General features: G+C 37.8%; 1 protein-coding gene across 50 annotated transcripts in view; it reads right to left on the bottom strand.

Annotated features, from left to right (window-relative positions):
• Positions 1 to 23,911, bottom strand: part of INPP4B (inositol polyphosphate-4-phosphatase type II B) — an 802,877-nt gene that overhangs the window by 139,053 nt on the left and 639,913 nt on the right. For all 50 annotated transcript variants that reach the window (XM_081543596.1, XM_081543565.1, XM_081543580.1 and 47 more), the window contains one exon: positions 458 to 635. In XM_081543596.1, coding sequence (XP_081399722.1) covers positions 458 to 635 — 178 coding nt within the window. The remainder of the gene's footprint in view (positions 1 to 457; positions 636 to 23,911) is intronic.

The following is a 23,911-nucleotide window of genomic DNA, read 5'->3' on the forward strand; positions in this document are numbered from 1 at the left end:
TAGAAAGCAAACTGAGGCAGAAGAATCACCCCATGCTACTGATAAAGAATCCACACGAAAGTTCTGCTCTCAAATGAAGTGACATTCCTACTCAAGGGCTAGCTTCATATGCATAAAAATTAGGTGCTCGCCAGAGGAAAATACTTTTCAAAATCTAATTTAATTCATTTAATACAACCATGAAGCAAAGAAAATGAAAGACGTCAAGGAAAAGAGAAAATATACTTCAACCAATAATGGGTTTCATTTCCTACTAGGAAAAAAAAATGTTCGGTAAGATTTGAAAAGAGAATGAGGCCAATTCATTTGGATCCTGTGGCAATACTTTGAAGCTTACTTTCTAACCTGGTCTATTTTACATTTCCAGATGCTATGAAAGGTAATGTATGCAGAAAGCAACACCAGTGGGGATTTGGGTATTTCGTTTTCCCCACTGCAGTGACGATTTGGATCTTACTTTTTCTGAAAGCATCTTTAAAGAATTCTTCAAGCTGTCTGGAGAATGCTGGCTTGCAGAATTAAGCAGTAGGTCTGCATGGGTTGCTATCAGAGGTTGTAGTTGATTGATGTTGCTGAGAACTTCTTTTGCTTTGGCTGTGTTTTCAGGTGAATAGTAAATAAACTGGTATCCAGTACTGCAACAACAAAGATAAAGGCGAATTACACAACAAGCAGAAAGAACTGTCAGCACTTAGTACCAGATGCCAAGTGATAAACAGAACTCCTAATAGCACTACTTCCTATTGAACAGATAAGAATTACTCTAAGAGATTTTTGTCATAGTCTGAGTTTTTTCAAGTCATATGACCAAGATATTTTGAAAGACTAGGTGAAATGATTCTAGTCCTTGCTTAAGCACTAAGAAGATTTTTCATGATTACATATGTCAAGAATTAGCATTCAAAACAAATTTAATTACTAATGAACCTGAGGTTACACAGTACAGAGAGAAGAGTATGAATCTTTATATTTAGGCCATTATGAATATAGATCCTGGCTCTGCCACTTAGTAGGCTGGGTGATCTTAGGGTGATCTTAGTTTCCTCATCAGGAAAGTGGGAATAATTAACCAAACAGTTCTAAGAGGTGGGTAAGACTGGCCATGATTCATGTGAAATGCCTAAAACAGTGCATGACACGGAGCAAGCATTTAATAATTACTATGTATATTTTCCCCATGATAGTTAGGGCAGAGGGCATAAATTCTAACAGCTGAGAAATGGGCAGAATATAAATTAAGGCCAAGTGAGCATATGGAGAATTTTGTTGGATAGAAAAGGGACATTGATATAAAAATTCCATTATGCTATTTTTTTCACCAACCTTTTTGTTCGCCTTGTGGTTTTCTCATTTGACTTGCAAAAATATCTACAACTGACTACAAATGAAAGAATTATCAACTTTTATAATCATCATTTAAGAATTGGTTAAGCACATTATGGGGGTAAGAATTCCATCGAATGATGAAGTCTTTGTCCAGTTGCATTAAGAAAGATGAAGGAGACATTTGTGGTTGGTACACTGACATGGTAGGTGCAACCCTTGGTTACATCCCTTTATATCCAACCGTCAGTGCTTTTTTTTCATTATACCGTTGAAACTAAGTCTTCCTAAAACAAAGTTCCCTTACGCAGTTTATGATTCCTATCTCTATTCAAAATTTGATACCCATTCTCGTCCTCCTTGGCCTCAATCTTGTGCTCATCAACCAGTCAGTTGATTAAAATTGCTGCTGTCTGTACCATTGTCAATATACTATAATTGCTGTTGTAGATATCACCATTAACTTACAAACTCAGGTTGTTTCTCCAGGGCATGATGAACTAACAGGCTCAAATTATGGACCACCTGGCCCGAGAATCATAAACCAGAGATACCCTGGACTCCCAAAACTATGATTATCCTGGCCCTTTCTTGTTCCCCTTAAAAAAAAAAAATCCCAAACTCAAAAGACCAAGATGGAGTGGCTCTGAGGCCTGCCTGCCACTTCCTTCTTGGTGTTCTGCAGTAAATCCTTACTCTGCTTTCAGAGTTGAGTTTGGCTTTATGACCCATGGGCACATAAACCCTTTGCTGGATTTCACCTTGCAGCCCCTGTTGAGTATATTGAATATTCTCTTTACATTTACCAGGTAAATTATTAACATTTCCATAATTCCATTTTTCTTCTATTCTTTTTTCCATTTTAAAAAATTTATTTATTTTTGTAGCTGAAGGATAATTGCTTTACAGAATTGCATTGGTTTCTACCAAACATCAACATGAATCAGCCATAGGTATGCTGGAATATAGTTGATTAACAATATTGTGACAGTATCAGATACACAGCAAAGCGACTCATCCTTACATCTGTACATACCCATTCTCCCCCAAATTCCCCTCCCATCCAGGCTGCCACATAACATTAGCAGAGTTCCTATGCTATACAGTAGGTCCTCATAATTCTTTCCATTTCTTATTTTAAAATATTAGCATCCAATAAGAAAAATTAACATCTAGGAAGAACTCTCCCTTCCCTTTACACTAATCATTCACAGAACAAAGTATCTATTTCTTTAGGAAGACAATACAATAAATCTATTGTTTTATTTACTTTTTTCACAATTATATTTAAAATGTCCTTGGTTGCTTGGACTATTTGGGAGACAGGACAAGAAGCTGAATGAAGGATAGAGATTCATAAAGGCTAAGAAACATGATGAGAATTTGCTCTTAATTTTGTACTCAAAGATTTTTTTTTTTAATTTCAGAAACAGGAGATTAAAAATAAAGCATACCACATATTTTAATGCAAATCAAAGCAGATGACAAGTAACAACGGTGAGGAAGAGAGACAAAACAATAGTCCCTGACAACTATCTCTCTTTCTGGTTCTTCTGATCTCCTGGGAGACTGTGCTGAGGCCTTTAACAAAAATCATGAACTGGAATGTCCTCCTCCTCACCTGTACTCAGACTGGATACAAAATTAAATTCACCAGAGTCTTTAGCAAATCAAACAACTCTGTGTTATTACTGCAAAAAAAATTATTATCTAAAGATATTGACATACACACTACTAAATATAAAATAGATAACCAACAGGGGCCTACTGCATAACGCAGGGAACTGTTCTTAATATTTCCTAATAACCTATAAGGGAAAAGAATCTGAAAAAGAATATGTGTGTGTGTAAATGAATCACTTTGCTGTACAGTGATACAAGCAACATAACATTGTAAATTAACTATACTTCAATGAAAAAAATACATAAAGTTACTGATGTGTCACCAGGGTGGGGATGATGTTTAGTACCCAGCACTTTTGACAGCCGAGAATGGGACTTATTAAGGACCATACACAGAACGCAGCCTGTGGGGGCTGCTCCGTGACCCCTTTTTACTGATCTGCTCTTCTATCTCTATAATTGCTTTCTGGTTTCATCTTGTGGGGATGGACAGGTCTCCCGTGGCTTAGCTCAGCAAAGCCAGTATGGTCTTCCCGCCTTATCTTCACAGATCTGTCCTCCTTCTGGGTGTGTCATTCCTGGCCTCTCACGTGTTCACTCCCATGCACTCTTATTATTATTAATTTTTTATTTTTATTTGCTTACTTATTTGACTGAGCCAAGTCTTAGTTGTGGCACTCAGGATCTTTGATCGTCACTGTGGCTTGTGGAATCTATAACAGTTCCTTGACCCGGGATGGAACCCAGACCCCCAGCATTGGGAGCAAGGAGTCTTACCCACTGGACCACCAGGGAAGTCCCAGTTCATGCCCTCTTTTTGACCTCTGTCACCACTACCTTCCTCCTTGACTCATACCATACTTCCCTGGCAGTTTGCTGTTACTTTATTTCTGAACATTTTCCATTTTCACTATTTTATCTACATATTTCTTACTCGGCAAATTCCCTGAGAGTCTCCTCTCCACTGGAGAGAATACATTGTCAAGATTTATTTCTTGCATATTCTTTCCTTATACCCTAGTTCAGTGGTGCTCAAATTTTAACAGACATAAGATTCACTTGGGGATGATGTCAGGGACCGGGTATTTTTAATAAAGAATGCAGGTGCCCTGGCAACACCAAGAGATTCTGCTGCAGCAGGTTGCAGCTTTCCTAACAAGCACCTTGGGAAATCCTGATGCAGGTGAACAGTTAAGCACATTTTAAAGACATGCGCTAACACTGTTTTGACTTAAGTTGCCCTCTACACCTCTGATCACACTACACAATGACTCCGATCAAAGTTCTTTCTCTAAGGCAACTTCTGTACACCAACTTTATGTTCACAGTTTTGTTCAATATTAGTCTGATTTTTACTTGTTTTAAAATTGAAGTAGAGTTGATTTAAAATGTTGTGTTAATTTCTGCTCCACAGCAAAGTGATTCCATTATATATGGGCATACACTTTTTCATATTCTTTTCCATTATGATTTATCACAGGATTGAATATAGTTCCCTGTGCTACAGTAAGACCCTGTGGTTTACCCATTCTATATATACTGGTTTGCATCTGCTAACTGCAAACTCCCATTCTACCTGTTGCCTCTACCTCCTTGGCAACCACAAGTCTGTTTTCTAGGTCTGTGAGTCTGTTTCTGTTGCACTCTATATTCAGCACAAATTGCTTCGGTTCACTTCTCATTATGAGTGTTGGTCCCACCAAACTTTTCCATCACCCTTTCATCTTTCCCCTCCCAATATATCCCTACCTTCTTCCTCTCTGTCCCTAATGCATTCTTCATTCACCATCCCATCATGGGGCATAACTGTAACTGCTGCTCCATGTTCCTGAGTCAGCTTCTATTTGAACAGAGTTATGTAGTAGGCACCACTCCAGTACTCTTGCCTGGAAAATCCCATGGACCGAGGAGCCTGGTAGGCTACAGTCCATGGGGTCGCTAAGAGTCAGACACGACTGAGCGACTTCACTTTCACTTTTCCCTTTCATGCACTGGAGAAGGAAATGGCAATCCACTCCAGCATTCTTGCCTGGAGAATCCCAGGGACGGAGGAGCCTGGTGGGCTGCCGTCTATGGGGTCGCACAGAGTCAGACACGACTGAAGCAACTCAGAAGCAGCAGCAGCAGCGTGTAGTAGGCATTGGTTCTCCTGGTTAAGCCTTTTAATGATGAGCATCTTACCTAGTGAGGCTGAAAGACTCATTTTCCACAATAAAAGCCAATGTTGGTGTCCAATATGAAATAGTATGGTATAAAAAAAAAATCACAACCCACAAAATAAATTTAACTATGCAGAAATTTCATCTACCTATTCATTGCCTTACTCTTTAAACATGTTATTTATTTTAACAGTTATAGCTTTTTAAATAGAAAGTTATGGATATAATTTAATTATTGAGATAAAAAGAATATAGCTAAATTCTATTTTATAGTTCTCTGAAATTTAAACTGAATCCAAACACTTGAATCAACTATCAATCAGACAAAGACAAAATATTTTCTTGGAGAAAAAATATTTAATAGGATATAAATATTATAGCAAAGCAGGGGTAAATATTTGAAAGTAGTGTGTCATAACAGTTTTATATTGGTGAAATAGTGTATTAAAGTATATAGATGGATGTATATACAATATACACTTTGATTTAATATATATTTACTTAAATTATCTAATATCCTATTAATTAGCATATGTACATAAACATATTCATATGTTCATGAGCATATTGTTATTAGAGGTAGGTATAACTTTTGAGGTATAAAGAAAAATAAAGCACATAGTAAAATAATACTCATATTTATAAACGTGAATTGATAACTGAAATACGATTAAAACAATGATGTATGTTTTCGTGTGTATATCCCAGCACAATCACTTCTAGTTGGTCCTCCTTATTCTCCCCTCCTTTAGTATTACATGGGATTCCCAGGTGGTGTTAGTGGTTAAGAATCTGCCTGCCAATGCAGGAGACAGAAGAGACAAGGGTTCAATTCCTGGATTGGGAAGATCCCCTGGAGGAGGGCATGGCAATCTACTCCAATATTCTTGCCTGGAAAATCCCAAGGACAGAGCAGCCTGGCAGGCTACAGTCCATAGCACACACACACTACTGTTACGTTTTCCAAGGCTCAGTCCTTGGAAAACTTCCTTGCTTTTATCAACATGTCCTTTCTAAGTAATCTGATTTAAACTTGTGGTTTATAAACCTCAGTTGTATTAACGATTTTCAAATTCATTCATTCCTCATCTAGACTGTTTCTTAAACTCCATTAAAAGCAAAAGCTTTTCTCTCTCTCTCTTTTTTTTTTTTAATAAATTTATTTATTTTAGTTGGGGGAGTCCCAGCTTATCATATCCCAAACCAAATTCCTGATCTGCTCCCCATTCTCTATAACAGCCCCCCACCATAGTTCACACCAAGCTCATCTGATGTGGCCAACATCTCTTCCTCTCCTAACTTATGCCCAATTTTCCAGAAAATTCTGCCTTCTTCTTCCAAACATATGCAGAATCTAACTGCTCATTTCCACACTCACTGCAACAGTACTTTTGCAAGCCACCACCATCTACCACCAGGATTATCACAGTAGCCTACAAACTGGTCTGCCTCCTCTGTCCTTACACTGACACTTTGAAATCCTTGCCTCAGGTTTAGGTTACGTTGCTGTTTAGTCACTAAGTCACATAGGTTGGATGAAGGCAGGAAGCAGGCAAGAAGAGAGAAACAAAACCATTCTTTCTTAGCCCGTTGCCCATACCCCAAATTTGGGAACTCGCTCTGCTGTTTATCTGTGCCTTCCTTCCTCCAGGCCACTGCTCTCTCCATTCCTTAACCCATTTACTCAAGTAAGCTACCATTTTGGCAAATGGAGTCATGGAAAAATACAGATGAGACAGGATGAGGTGGCAAGGAAGGAAACAGGAAGAAAACAGAAGTAGGTGTGGCATGGGTGGATGAACTTAGGAAAAACTGCTATGGAATGCTGTGTTTCCACTCTTGCTGCAGAACTAAATCTCCTGGGAAAAATCAAACTATTTCCGCTTCTTTTTTTCCCCCTACTCAAACACTGCATTAAAAAAAAACAAAACAAAACAACGATTTCCTGAATCCAGAGAGAGGGACAGACATGCTTTCAGTTCTGAGAAGAAAACCATGTGGATAATAAATGAAAATGTACACCTTAGTGCACTTGAATATACCCTTTTGGCTTCACAGGGTTTAACGATGTGCTTCAGGAAATTGTAGAAGGTTAAAAAAAAAAAATACCAACACAAAATCATATGAAATCATATGGCTCTGCTTTCGCCCATTCATCATTTTCATTCTTTTTTCCCTTTTTTTTCTTTTTGCTAGAAGTGTAGCTTACAAAAGAGAACCTGAAGGAAAACAATAACTGCTTTTGTTTACCTCCTATGGATTTCACTTTATCTAAACTTAAATTGATGTTTGTCTCTGAAAATACTCTTTTTAAAAATATTGGTTTCTTGGAAATTTTAGAATCAGTTTTTCAACAAACCTTGATGCTGCTGTTTATTAGCTCTGTGACAAGTAATGCTAACCAAGGGGGAAAAAAAGCAACAAAAAACACCTAAATTCCTTTCATTTTAGCTCAACTTGCCCTCGAAGAAAATGTAACTATTGACTCTGATCACACTGGTTCCTACAATCCTACTTTTCAGTTTGAATGCTCTTTATCTGACATTTTTTGACCATTTGGACCGTGTGTGTGTGTGTGTGTGTGTGTGTGTGTGTGTGTGTGTATAATATATAACATATATATACTACATACTTTATACACATGTTCTTTCCTTAGTCCTATTTTTGCTCTAATAAAAGGCACCCAGACACTATTGTCTCACAAAGTTCAATGAGTTTTCACTTCCTTCTCATTTATTCATGCTTTCACTTGCCCTGATTTCTTTTGTCAACTTTCCAAGAGTTTGGTTGATCTATTTTGGTCTAGTTTGGCTTCTAGTATTTTCATGCTCACTCATCTGTGAAAATGCAATGGAGTAACACCCAAACCAGGTCCCCTGATTCCCTTCCATCCAAAAACTTTCTGAACTGTATCCTGGGCATTATTTTACATACACCTCACTAAAATACAGAGAAGGTTGTTGTTGAGTCTCTCAGTCATTTCCAGCTCTTTGTGACCTCATGGATTATAGCCTGCCAGGCTCCTCTGTCCATGAGATTTTCCAGGCAAGGATACTGGAGAGGGTTGCCATTTCCTTCTCCTGGGAATCTTCCTGAGCCAGGGATTGATTGAACTCACATCTCCTGCTTGGCAGGCAGATGCTTTACCACTGAGCCACCTGGAAAGCCTATAAGATAAGGTGTAAGAAAGAAACCATCTTCCAACAAACAAAAGCCCAGGACCAGATGACTTCACAGGTGAATTCTACCAAAAATTTAGGGAAGAGCTAACATCTGTCCTACTCAAACTCTTCCAGAAAATTTCAGAGGAAGGTAAACTACCAAACTCATTCTATGAGGCCACCATCACCCTAATAGCAAAACCAGACAAAGATGCCACAAAAAAAGAAAACTACCGGCCAATATCACTGATGAACACAGATGCAAAAATTCTCAACCCCAAAATTCTAGCAAACAGAATCCAACAACATATTAAATAGATCATATATCATGACCAAGTGGGCTTTATCCCAGGGATGCAAGTATTCTTCAATATTCACAAATCAATCAATATGGTACACCACATTAACAAATTGAAAGATAAAAACCATATGACTATCTCAAAACATGCAGAGAAAGCCATTGACAAAATTCACCATCCATTTATGATAAAAACCCTCCAGAAAGCAGGCATAGAAGGAACATACCTCAACATAATAAAAGCCAAATATGATAAACCCAAAGCAAACATTATCCTCTATGGTGAAAAATTGAAATCATTTCCCCTTAAGTCAGGAACAAGACAAGGGGGCCCATTCTCACCACTACTATTCAACATAGTTTTGGAAGTTTTAGCCACAGCAATCAGAGAAGAAAAAGAAATAAAAGGAATCTAGATTGGAAAAGAAGAAGTAAAATTCTCACTGTTTGCAGATGACATGATCCTCTACATAGAAAACCCTTAAGACACCACCAGAAAATTACTAGAGCGAATCAGTGAATATAGTAAAGTTACAGGATATAAAATTAACACACAGAAATCCCTTGCATTCCTAGACACTAACAATGAGAAAACAGAAAGAGAAATTAAGGAAACAATTCCACTCACTATTGCAATGAAAAGAATAAAGTACTTAGGAATAAATCTACCTAAAGAAACAAAAGACCTATATATAGAAAACTATAAAATACCGATGAAAGAAATCAAAGATGGCACAAATAGATGAAGAAATATACCATGTTCATGGATCGGAAGAATCAATATAGTGAAAATGAGTTTACTTCCCAAAGCAATCTATAGATTCAGTGCAATCCCTACAAGCTACCAATGGTATTTTTCACAGAAATAGAACAAATAATTTCACAATTTGTATGGAAAGACAAAAAAATCTCGAATACCCAAAGCAATCTTGAGAAAGAAGAATGGAACTGGAGGAACCAACCTGCCTGACTTCAGACTACACTACAAAGCTACAGTCATCAAGACAGTGTGGTACTGGCACAAGGGGAAATATAGATCAATGGAACAAAATAGAAAGCCAGAGATAAATCCACGCGCCTACGGACACCTTATCTTTGACAAAGGAGGCAAGAATATACAATGGAGAAAAGACAATCTGTTTAACAAGTGGTGCTGAGAAAACTGGTCAACCATCTGTAAAAGAATGAAACTAGAACACTTTCTCACACCATACACAAAAATAAACTCAAAATGGATTAAAGATCTAAATGTCAGACCAGAAAGTATAAAACTCCTAGAGGAAAACATAGGCAAAACACTCTCTGACATAAATCACATCAGGATCCTCTATGACCCACCTCCCAGAGTAATGGAAATAAACACAGAAATAAACAAATGGGACCTAGTCAAACTTAAAAGCTTTTGCACAATGAAGGAAACTATAAGCAAGGTGAAAAGGCAGCCTTCAGAATGAGAGAAAATAATAGCAAATGAAGCAACTGACAAAGAATTAATCTCAAAAATATACAAGCAGCTCATGCAGCTCAATACCAGAAAAATAAATGACCCAATCAAAAAATGGGCCAAAGAACTAAACAGACATTTCTCCAAAGAAGACATACAGATGGCTAACAAACATAAAAAGATGCTCAACATCACTCATTGTCCAAGGAATGCAAATCAAAACCACAGTGAGGTAGCATCTCACGCCGGTCAGAATGGCTGCTATCAAAGAGTCTACAAACAATAAATACTTGAGAAGGTGAGGAGAACAGGGAACCTTCTTAAACTGTTGGTGGGAATGCAAACTAGTACAGCCACTATGGAGAACAGTGTGGAGATTTCTTAAAAAGCTGGAAACAGAACTGCCATATGACCCAGCAATCCCACTGCTGGGCATACACACCAAGGAAACCAGAACTGAAAGAGACACGTGCACCCCAATGTTCATCGCAGCACTGTTTACAATAACTAGGACATGGAAGCAACCTAGATGTCCATCAGCAGATGACTGGATAAGAAAGCTGTAGTACATATACACAATGGAATATTACTCAGCTATTAAAAAGAACACATTTGAATCAGTTCTAATGAGGTGGATGAAACTGGAGCCTATTATACAGAGTGAAGTAAGTCAGAAAGAAAAACATCAATACAGTATATTAAGATATATATATGGAATTTAGAAAGATGGTAACAATAACAGCAAAAGAGACACAGATATAAAGAACAGACTTTTGGACTCTGCGGGAGAAGGTGAGGGTAGGATGATTTGAGAGAATAGCATTGAAACATGTATATTACCATATGTGAAATAGATCACCAGTCCAAGTTTGATACATAAAACAGGGCACTCAAAGCTGGTGCACTGAGACAACCCTGAGGGATGGGATGGGGAGGAAGGTGGGAAGGGGGTTCAGGATGGGGGACACATATACACCCATGGCTGAGTCATGTCAGTGTATGGCAAAAAACACTACAATATTGTAAAGTAATTAGCCTCCAATTAAAATACATAAATAAATTAAAAAGAAAAGAATAGAAACCATTTTCAAATATATTTAGAGGTAAATATTCCCCCGACTGCAAATGGGTCTGAGGGAAATTTTTAGGCATTATGGAAATCCCCTAAGATTGGATTGTGATAAGGATCATACAGTTGTATAAATCTACTAAAAGTCACTGAACTATATACTTAAAATAGGTCAATTGCATGGTATGCAAATTATACTACAGGAATAGAGAGTAGAGTGCTGGTTCCCAGGGGCTGAGGGAGGAAATGGGGAGATACTGGTCAAGGGGTATTGAGTTTCATTTATGCGAGATGTTTAAGAGATAAGAAAGCCTTCCTCAGCGATCAGTGCAAACAAATAGAGGAAAACAACAGATTGGGAAAGACTAGAGATCTTTTCAAGAAAATTAGAGATACCAGAGGAACATTTCATGCAAAGATAGGCTCAATAAAGGACAGAAATGGTATGGACCTAACAAAAGCAGAAGATATTAAGAAGAGGTAGCAAGAATACACAGAAGAACTGTACAATAAAGATCTTCACCACCCAGATAATCACGATGGTGTGATCACTCACCTAGAGCCAGACATCCTGGAATGTGAAGTCAAGTGGGCCTTAGAAAGCATCACTACGAACAAAGCTAGTGGAGGTGATGGAATTCCAGTTGAGCTATTTCAAATCCTCAAAGGTGATGCTGTGAAAGTGCTGCACTCGATATGCCAGGAAATTTGGAAAACTCAGCAGTGGCCTCAGGACTGGAAGAGGTCAGTTTTTGTTCCAATCCCAAAGAAAGGCAATGCCAAAGAATGCTCAAACTACCGCACAATTGCACTCATCTCACATGCTAGTAAAGTAATGCTCAAAATTCTCCAAGACAGGCTTCAGCAATACGTGAACCGTGAACTTCCAGATGTTCAAGCTGGTTTTAGAAAAGGCAGAGGAACCACAGATCAAATTGCCAATATCCGCTGGATCATCGAAAAAGCAACAGAGTTCCAGAAAAACATCTATCTCTGCTTTATTGACTATGCCAAAGCCTTTGACTGTGTGGATCACAATAAACTGTGGAAAATTCTGAAAGAGATGGGAATACCAGACCATCTGACCTGTCTCTTGAGAAACCTGTATGCAGGTCAGGAAGCAACAATTAGAACTGGACATGGAACAACAGACTGGTTCCAAATAGGAAAAGGAGTACATCAAGGCTGTATATTGTCACCCTGCTTATTTAACTTATATGCAGAGTACATCATGAGAAACGCTGGGCTGGAAGAAACACAAGCTGGAATCAAGATTGCTGGGAGAAATATCAATAACCTCAGATATGCAGATGACACCACCCTTATGGCAGAAAGTGAAGAAGAACTAAAGAGCCTCTTGATGAAGGTGAAAGAGGAGAGTGAAAAAGTTGGCTTAAAGCTCAACGTTCAGAAAACTAAGATCATGGCATCTGGTCCCATCACTTCATGGGAAATAGATGGGGAAACTGTGGAAACAGTGTCAGACTTTATTTTGTTGGGCTCCAGAATCACTGCTGATGGTGACTGCAGCCATGAAATTAAAAGATGCTTACTCCTTGGAAGGAAGGTTATGACCAACCTAGATAGCATATTTAAAAGCAGAGACATTACTTTGCCAACAAAAGTCCATCTAGTCAAGGCTATGGTTTTTCCAGTGGTCATGTATGTATGTGAGAGTTGGACGGTAAAGAAAGCTGAGTGCTGAAGAATTGATGCTTTTGAACTGTGGTGTTGGAGAAGACTCTTGAGAGTCCCTTGGACTGCAAGGAGATCCAATCAATCCATCCTAAAGGAGATCAGTCCTGGGTGTTCATTGGAAGGACTGATGTTGAAGCTGAAACTCCAATACTTTGGCCACCTCATGCGAAGAGTTGACTCATTGGAAAAGACCCTCATGCTGGGTAGGATTGGGGGCGGAAGAGAAGGGGACGACAGAGGATGAGATGGTTGGATGGCATCACCGACTCGATGGACATGGGTTTGGGTGGACTCCGGGAGTTGGTGATGGACAGGGAGGGCTGGCGTGCTGCAATTCATGGGGTCGCAGAGAGTCGGACACGACTGAGCGACTGAACTCAACTGAACTAAGTTCCCAAGACCTAAGGTACCGCCTGGTGATTAGTTAATGATGCTGCACTGTGTTCTTGAAACTTGCTAAGAGGGTAAATTTTACGTGTTTGTACCACAAAAAAAAAAAAAAAGAAAGAAAAGAAAATGGTAACTAAGTGGAATAATGGATAGGCTAATTAGCTTGATTGTAGTGATTATTTCACAGTATACACATATATCAAAACATCAAGTTATACACCTTGAATATATAAAATTTTTATTGTCAATTATACCTCAACTAAGCTAGGGGAAAAACTCAAATGTTCCCAGCATATGATGTTATAATGCTGGTAATTATGATTCTGGGATAAAAGTACAGGAAAACAGAAGATATATTTAGGATCCATTTCATTTATTTTCCCTGTTAAGTCTGATAATTTTATGGAGGAGCTCTAAAAAAGCCAATAATTTATACTGTAGAATTTATACTAAAAATCCAAGTCTTTCTCTCTCTCATTTTAATAGCTAATAATTATTGGGTCAATAATGTAGGGCTAGAATTATGCTAATTTCCTTTCAAGGATTATTTAGTCATAACAACAGCTTTCTGAAGAACAAATACTGTTCCATGATATAGATTTAGGAATTGAAGTCTCAGTAGGTTAAGTAACTTGGTCTAGAACATACAACTACTACAGCTAGTAGAACCAGGATTCAAATGCAGGTTTGAACACAGGATTCAAACACAGTTTGAACTCTTAATGTTTTACTACCCTTCTCTAATACCATGTTCATAAGGTAGTTAAACATCATGAAGAGTTCAAACTGTATAATAATAATGACCGACATTTAAATCCTGGTTCTACCATCTACATAATAGTTGTATGTTCTAGACTAAGTTACTTAACCTACTGAGGTTTCAATTCCTAAATCTATATAATGGAATAATATTTGTTCTTCAGAGAGTTGTTGTCATGAACATGGTATTGATCCACTTTAAATCTGAAAAACTTAAAATCCCTTAGCTAACACAGAAAATATGTCTTAGTTAGAAACATATTGGTAGGTACGGCATGTAAATATTGAAACAAAATATAATTGGTAAGTTCTCACCTTCTAATTAAAACAAAGCTCATTAAAAGAGATGTATAATTCTATGGTATAACACAAATTAGACATAAGAAGAATTTGAAAATCCTTTCACCATAAATTGTTTTCGACAAATATTTAATGACTGCTACTCAGTCGATGCTCAGAGAAAAGCAAAAGGTTCGAGTTATTCAGCAAGATAATCATTGGATGAGTATGAAGATGCCTGTCCGCTAAATGCTACAGACAGGGCTGGTAGCAGGGAAGAAAAAGGGGGATACATAGCTGCTTCCCACAAGTCCTTGAAAATCTAAGGCTCTACATTCTAAATGTGTGCAAAAATTGCCCAGGTAACCACAGTTTCAGGGTTTGTTTACTGACTACTCAGTATTCTAGCTCTTTATATTTCTAAAAGGTCAAAACTTTGTTTAAGAGAAAAGAGAGGGAGGGGATATATCTCTACTTATAACTGATTCACATTCTTGTACAGCAGAAACTAACACAACATTCTAAAGCAATTATACTCATATTAAATAAGTTAAAAAAAAAGAGCAATGTAAAGGAATGTCACATTGCAAATTTTCTAGGTATTTTGTTTTTGGAGATTTTTTTCACGATACCTAGTTTTTCCATATTTGCTGAAAGTATTAGGGACAAAGGGTTTTAAAAAGACATTTCTCTTATTCCATAACTAAATTTAAAAAAAAAGAAAGAAAGAAAAGGAGAGATAGAAAACAAAGAGGAAAGTCCTAAAGGAAATAGGACTCTCTATCTACCTCTAGCACTCTAAGTAAATTTGTTATCCTTTCCAAAACATTCACTGATGCATCTCCTCTGTGTATACACGATTTCATGTTTTCTTGCAAATACATTTTATATACATCTCTAGATACCTAATAATCCATATACTAATTGAAATGACTATTCAGTGTTTCACTTTAGTGATGCAGAATAGCTTGCATAAATATATTCTTTCAAGACGTTTCTAATATTTTACTATTATGAATAGACTCTATGAACACCTGAAATATTTGCCTTTTTAAAAATTATTTTTATTATACGTATATTCCCAAATAAGTGGTTTTCCTGAGGTGTATTTTGGAAGGTTGCAGACAGAGAATCGGTAAGGCCGTGTGTGTGTGTGTGTGTGTGTGTGTGTGTGTGTGCGTGCGCACGCCTGCACGCGCGCTCAGTCATATCTGACTCTTTGCAGCCCCATGGACTGTAGTCCACCAGGCCCCTCTGCCCATGGAATTCTCCAGGCAAGAATACTGGAGAGGGTTGCCATTCCCAGCCCAGGGATCAAATGTGCATACCTTGTGTCTTCTGCATTGGCAGGCAGATTCTTTACCAGTAGAGCCACCTGGGAAGCCCCTCAGCGAGGCTAGAGTCTTAGAAATATTTTTACTGCCTACTATATAGGAGAAGATTAAAGTAGGAACTGATCTGCATGCAAAACTACTGTATCAAATCAAGCCTCCTTTTTTATAGTATAGATAATGCAATTTACTTTGAACAGTATATTTTTCTCATAACGGCCCAGAAAGAGTTGAATAGATCAAAGTTTTAAAAATTTCTGTCCAATTCCTAGAAAGGTCATCTGTAAACTAACATTATTCATTTATTAAGAGCATATATATTTGATGCTGAAAAGCTACTGAGAGCATGAGGATGAATGCACACAGAACCTGGGAGTGGCCACAGAAGTCTGATTTTCCAGCTGCATCATTAGCTGCATGAGCAATTCAGTCTTTGAAAATCATTATCCTCACTGATAAAATAAATAGGGGTATTTGTAATCTCTGAGATTCCTTGTAAGTTCTAAGTCCTAAAAGATTCCTTATTGCAAAAAAGGCAGACTCAGTCATTTTATTTCCCCCAACTTCCTTTCATTTTGAATATAGATGACTGATCTTATTAAGCAAGCACTGGAAACAAAGGGTGAAATTTCTACATTCCCTTTCCGAGTGACCTGGCCATTCATCAAAATTAACCAGAAACCTAAGAGCCCTTCAACCCTGTTGAGTTACCGCGATTCCTCATCCACTTGGATTTAAATCCTATAAAAATGTCCTTAAATCTTCAACTCCGTACTCACCCACTTCCTCCCATCAGTACTACTGTAATAGCCTGTTTGCTCCTGTTAGTTCTCTCCAGATAGTAACTCAAAATGCACATCTGAACATGCTCCTCTCCAGACCAAACTTGCCATCCTCTTAGCCTGTATGATAAGCTGCCAAGACTTGACACAGCAAATAAGTGCTCTTCCCATTTGGCTCTCACCCTTTATCCCTTCTTTCTCTCTCTCTGCTCTTCTCTGTCTCTTTCTTTCAGCTGCTCTACGTTGCCTGAGTTCTTAAGCCAAGGTGCAGTGAATGGCAACACCCTGTCCAGGTGCACTGACAGAGGCCTGGGAATGTTCCTTGACACCTATGGATTTTTACCTCCCATTCCAAACAGACACATAAAGTCCAAACAATTGCCGAGTCCTTTAAAATATCTCTGCAGTCGATCCTCTTCTCTCCACCTGTGCTTAAACCATCCTAACCAAACCATCTTTCTCCAACAGAAGCACTGCAGTGACTACTCACTTACACAAGCCTCCTGACAGGGAAGAAGACACTGGAATAGCCCAGGCAAGGTCTCATCTAATAAAGGTTATGCATTGACACTATTTTTCTCGTCACACAAGCCAACCGTGTGATTTTTCCATGACCTAGATCCCATGTTAGTTTTTAAAGTTAGTGTGTGCATGCTGTCGTGTCCAACTCTTTGTGAGCCCGTGGACTGGAGCCTGCCAGGCTTCTCTGTCCATGGGACTCTCCAGGCAAGAGCATTGCAGTGGATTGCCATGACCTCCACCAGGGAGTCTTCCTGACCCAGAGATCAAGTTCATGTCTCTTATGTCTCATGCACTGGCAGGAGGGTTCTTTACCACTGAGCCACCAGGGAAGTCCTCTGTAAAGTCAGTACTTTCACTAATGACAGTACTTGCAAAGAATGAGGTGCTCCAGAATTAGTTTCTAAGGTTCCGGAAAATAGAGTATTTTTAAGTTTTCTGGTGATTTATGACTGCAGCCACAAAATTAAAAGACTCTCGCTCCTTGGAAGAAAAGCTATGACAAACCTAGACAGCGTATTAAAAACCAGAGACACCACTTTGCTGACAAAGGTCCGTCTAGTCAAAGCTATGGTTTTTCCAGTAGTCATGTATGGATGTGAGAGTTGGACCATAAAGAAAGCTGAGTGTTGAAGAACTGATACTTTCCAACTGTGGTGCTGGAGATGACTCTTGAGAGTCCCTTGGACAGCAAAGAGATTAAACCAGTCAATCCTAAAGGAAATCAACCCTGAATATTCATTAGAAGGACTGGTGCTGAAGCTGAAGCTCCAATACTTTGGCCATTGATGTGAAGAACTGACTTCTTGGAAAAGACCCTGATGCTGGGAAAGATTAAGTGCAGAGGAGAAGGGGGTGGCAGAGGATGAGATGGTTGGATGGCATCACCGACTCAATGGACATGAGTTTGAGCAAGCTCTGGTAAATAGTGCAGGACAGGGAAGCCTGCTGTGTTGCAAAGAATCAGACACAACTTAGTGACTAAACAACAACAATTTGTAGCTGACATTTTTTTTTCTATTTTCTGACTTTGGGATTATGGATATAAATATCTAAGCTAATAGAGAGCTTTTAGGGCTTCCCTGGTGGCTCAAATGGTAAAGAATCTGCCTGCAATGTAGGAGACCTGGGTTCAATCCCTCGGTCAGGAGGATTCCCTGGAGAAGGAATTGACAATCCATTCCAGTACTCTTGCCTGGAGAATCCTATGGACAGAGAAGCCTGGCAGGCTTCAGTCCATGGGGTCGCAGAGAGTCAGACACAACTGAACGACTAACATACAGACATAGAGAGCTTTAAAGAACATGTTGGAAATTACTCAGGATTTAATCTGAGCCTCCACAGTTTTCCTCAGATTAAATGCATACTAGTTAAAATAACATAACGATGTCATGATTTCAAACGTTTTTTTAGTTTATAGTGAAGAAGAAATGCAACTCCTGATTAATAGAAAATAAGTCATCAAACCATATTTTCTTCTCATATTTAGTTTTTTAAGTAACCAGAAAACAATGTTTCTGTAGCCTGCTGTATATGTCACATTTAACTTTTAAGTTATAATATTCCTACCAGTTAACTTTTTCTTCTGAGATAAAACCAAAAGTCCTATCTTAATAACTGTGTGAAATGAAAATATTTAACTGTGAAGTCAAATTATCTTCCTATGAGTGATGATATATTTATCTTTCCTCAAAAATCTCAAGGTTGTGACCACTGTTTCTAACACTCTAATGATTTCAACAGAAATAAGCCACAACTACAGTGTATATAAGAAGCTATGAGTAACTGCTCAGTGATTTTCTGAGATCACACCATTAAGACTATGTGTTTTAGCATTTTCAGACACTGTTCTCTTTACTTAATTTATTATCACTCAAAATTCTATTATCATTAAGAAAACCTGTTTGCATTTACAATTAAAGTCATTTTCTTTAAAGGAAAGATTTAATTTTTAAGAAGCTTGAACTGTCACACTTGACAGAGTGCTTCTTGCTTCAGATCATACCTGGCTTCACAAGCTTTTTTTGGTAGGAAGAAGGTTGCCAAATTTTAAATGTTAAAGTCACTACTGCATGACCAATATTGAACCAGATTTTAAGTTGGCTATTTTTATAAAAATAAAAATATCTTCTATAAAATAAAAAATCTCCTTCTTTCAGAACATATAAAAGTATATTCTCCCTTCCTAGTCAGGCATGAGGAGACACAAACACTGTAATCGCTGACAAATGGCTGTCTCAAAGTCTACAAGGCATTTGCCACAAGTGCCCCTGTGTTTCTGTCACTTAATTCAGACACAATGGTCTCTTTAAGCAAAGTCATTTGTTCTTCCTTTTACTCCTATGACAGTCGAAGCTTTCATTTCTTTCATTTACATGCTCATATACTTACTGCTTCAAGGAACACTTATCAAATCAGTTCCTTGGGATGCAGACATAGTCACTGGCCTGGCACACACAGCATAGAATGGAAGAGAGGCAGTCCAGAGGTTAAAAACAGATGTGGCTTTGCAAGAGGCAAGTGAAGACTTCAAGGAAAAACTGAATGAGAAGGACTTTGATCTGGCCCACCATGGAGTGGCGTGAGTGGAGGAGATGATGGTGTGAGTGGCGAAAGGTGAAGCTGGAAAAGAAGTCAGGGTCAGATTGTTGCTGTTTAGTCATTAAGTCATGTCTGACTCTTTTGAGACCCCATGGACTGTAGCCCACCAGTCTCCTCTGTCCATGGAATTCTCCAGGCAAGAATACTGGAGTGGGTAGCCTTTTCCTTCTCCAGGGGATCTTCCCAACCTAGGGATAGGACCCAGGTCTCCCACATTGCAGGCAGATTCTTTACCAGCTGAGCCACAAGGGAAGCCCAAGAATACGAGTGGGTAGCCTATCCCCTCTCCAGGGGATCTTCCTGACCCAGGAATAGAACTGGGGTCTCCTGCATTGCAGGCGGATTCTTTACCAACTGAGCTCTCAGTTGTGTATATATACACACATATATTTGTATAACTGCATCACTTTGTTACACATTCAAAATACTATAAATCAACTGTACTTGAATAAAAAAAATTTTAAAAGAACATGTGGGCAATTAGCATCATATGCACAGTGATATAACATTTTCTGGAGGGCATCATATAGCATCTCTAACATGTAACCACTTCAACTAAGAAATTTCACTTCTAGGAATTTTATAAAAAAGAAACAAACTTTCAGAAACATAAGAATAAGAGTGAATCTTGCAAAGATAAAGAATTATTACAAAAAACAGAACAATCTAAATGACTACCAATATTATATTGGTCAGATAATTATGCTACATTTAGTCAATAAAACCCTCCTTAGTTTTTAAAAAATAATGAGATCTACATGTATTGAAATTAAAGTTTGTTAGGACATTTTTGAGTGAAAGAAATACTTGTTTACATGTTTTATGTAAATAATAACTAATATCTATTAAGCCCTCATTATGTGCCAGGTATCATTGTAAATGTTGGGTGTATATGAAGTCACCACATCTTTAGAACAACCTTATGAGGTATGCCGGAGAAGGCAATGGCACCCCACTCCAGTACTCTTGCCTGGAAAATCCCATGGATGGAGAAGCCTGGTAGGCTACAGTCCCTGGGGTTGCTAAGAGTTGGACACGACTGAGTGACTTCACTTTCACTTTTCACTTTCATGCATCAGAGAAGGAAATGGCAACCCACTCAAGTGTTCTTGCCTGGAGAATCCCAGGGACGGTGGAGCCTGGTGGGCTGCCGTCTATGGGGTCGCACAGAGTCGGACACGACTGAAGCGACTTAGCAGCAGCAGCAGCATGAGGTATGCAGTATTATTTCTATATTACAAATGAGGAAACTACAGTACAGAGTGGTGAGGTAATTTGACTAATGTCACAATGCCAGTAAGTGCCCAAGCCAGGATTCAAATCCACACAAGGAGCAGAGTCTATGAATTATCTGAGATGAAAGCTACTGCCCTGCCCCAGAATGAAAACCAGAAAAATTAACCTGAGTTATAGGAAAGTCAAGAACATTACATTCTCATGACCTGAGTTAGTAGATCAACAATCATGATCACTGAAAACTCTGATATTTTTACCTGGAATAAAATGCACGTGGAAAAATACATTAAGCTGTTCAGATTGGTTTACCCAGAGAAAGGAAAATGGAAAAGGCAAACTTTTTAAAACCTTCTTCATTCTCTCAATTTGTGTGTGACAAGCAAATATTATTTTTGTATAATTAAAAAGAGAATGAAGCAGGAGAAAAAGTGCATTACACATTCATTTTAGATCATATGTGCTGTGCTGAGTCGCTCAGTCGTGTCTGACTCTTTGCAACCTCATGGACTGTAGCCCGTCAGGTTCCTCTGTCCATGGGGATTCTCCAGGCAAGAACACTGGAGTTGGTTGCCATGCCCTGCTCCAGGGGATGTTCCCGACCTGGGGATCAAACCCAGGTCTCCCACATTGCAGGCTGATTCTTTACTGTCTGAGCCACAATAGCAAAAAGCCCTTTGTTCACTTGTATTACATTTAGTTCAACGCTTTGTAAGCGTCATCATTTAGTTTGTAGGATATGGCCAAGCCTTAGCATAGCATAGCATAGCATAGCATAGCAGCAGGGCTATTTAATTGTTTTATTCTTTCCTGGCTTCATGCTGTAGATGTGCAAGACCTAGAACCCACGTATATTTGAAGATTTGTTGTGTACAGGGGGCTGGATATAGAAAAGCATACATGGATTGAGAAAGGCCAAGTACACAGTTTTGGCAGATCTAGTGTATTTGTCAAATATGAACAACCTTGAAAGCTGAGAGTGGTCAAGGAGAAACTGATTCACTGGAAGAAGCAAATAAACCTCCAAGGAATCAAGTTATAATAAACACAAAAATTAAATTCCTATCTCCTTGAAGATAATGTATTGTCAACTACTGGACAGAGTTCAGAAGAAAAACAGAATGGATAAGGCTTTTATTCACACTTCTTATTTCTATAGGGGCTGTATGATTTTATTATATTTTAAAATTTTCTTTATTTTTTGATGCTATAAAGTGTTTTTTCCAAAAGGGAAAAATGTATTTAAAAGTGAACAGAAGATGAATTTTAGCTGTAACCTATAAGACTGATCTTACTAAATGGAATACCTTTGTTGTATTGGGCATGACTTCCAAAATCCAAAAACACATAAGGATTATTAAATTAAGGAGACTCAATTAATATACTTTGAAGAATTAGTCATTTTAAGCCATTTTGAACTTTTCAATTTATAATAGAAAAGACACAAAGATACAGATTACATATAAAAAAATAAATTGGATGAGACTCTACCAATATGCTCCCAATAACTATCCTGTTGAGGACAAAGATTATGGGTGATTTTAACTTCCTTCTTTTGACTTGTCTACATTTGCCAATAAACATATTTAAAAAATTGGTAAATTGTCAATAGCAAGCCATATATTAAAAAATATATATCACTAAAATATCAAAATATTTCCATTTAAAAGATATATGACATGATACATGGATTTATATAGAGTTATGATGTGAGTCTTTAAACTACTCTGCCAGTGAGTAACAAGATAAACTTCTGAAAGAAATCCAGAGACTAAGGCAGAGATAGAGAAAGCGCTCCAAGTAGGGGGGAATATTGGCTCTCAAAATTAAACATGGATGCAGTTTTACTGCTTTCAATGAATACAGTTGAATCAGTCATTCCCTTTCATAAAAAGAAATAAGAATATTGTTTTAAGCATGAAACTAAAGATTTTGAAAATAAGTATCTTTGTAACTGCTGCCTAGTCTGTTCATATGTTACTGGAGAAAGTACACAAAAAGAAGAGCTGAAAAGCTGTGACTCCTTTGCTTAGACATCTTAGCTTTATACCACTAATGAAAAATATTAATTTATGTTTTAACTCCTATTAAGCAGCAATTAGCAATTCTATCCTGAATAATAAATTTCAAAGCTAGTGGTATGACTTTGAATTCAATTCTCCCATTTCTGGTTTACTGGATGTTTGTTACACTCTAGGCTACAAAGAACTTCTTTCCCTAATGTAATATTTCTCCTTTTAACCCAAGAAACCTCCAACGTATGACAGAGAACTAGGAAATTCTACTGATTTTTCTTACAATAATAAGGAAAATTGATCTCATAAAAGGTAAGGCTGGTTTGTTTAACTATTCATATTGTTTTACTTTCCTTCAGAAAGTTTCTCAAAATTCTAGTATAGACTCAAGTGTTGTAGGCTCAAAAACAGGCTATAACATTTCTATTGGTAAAATTTTACTTTGCTTTCCTTTTGACTTTTCCAAATAATTTTTTTCTCTCTTCTATTAGAAATTGTGGGGCTGTCAATGTTGATAATCAACATTATCAACAGATTGAGGGCGTGCATTGAGGGGGTGAGGGTAGTGGAGGGAAAGACATGGTAGATAATCAAGGCAGGCATTTGACACTAAGATCTCTTGCAGGGAGTTAGCTGTGAGTCTGTCCTTAATGAACAGGTAGATCACAGGGAATTAATATTCTTGAGAAGTGAACACTGCTTGTCACTGGCTTTTCTTCTTCTTTACAAAGGCTCTCGGTTTTCATGAGGTGCCTTTTTATCATAATGAAAGGGCTATGCCTTTAGGTCATGATCCTACTCAGTGCAAGTTATGGCTGAACCTGAGGTTCCAGCTGAATTTAGAAATGATCAAAGCGGGCAAAATATGTGTTGCCATGGTAATTTTTCCCTTTCTTTTAAGTAATACTGGAACTAAAGAATTGATTCATATTTTGAGAGAGGAATCTATAAGCTTCTAAATAGAGTCCAGGTAAATCACCAAATCCAAGAACATGTAAGTGTTTGATGAACAAATGAATACATGGGTTACAAACATTGCGATTTTGGTCTTTTAAGGTAATATATGTATACACACACACACATATATGCATATACATATATTATCTACACATACATGTGTATATATATGTATATACATATATTACTAAAAAGACAAAAATTAAGATTTTTGTAAAAAAGAATATAAATTTATACACACTTATATGTACATAACTTTGTTGTACACCT

This window comes from Giraffa tippelskirchi, chromosome 11 (assembly GCF_054371585.1).
Source record: "Giraffa tippelskirchi isolate mGirTip1 chromosome 11, T2T-mGirTip1v1.2.pri, whole genome shotgun sequence".
Classification (NCBI taxonomy): domain Eukaryota; kingdom Metazoa; phylum Chordata; class Mammalia; order Artiodactyla; family Giraffidae; genus Giraffa; species Giraffa tippelskirchi.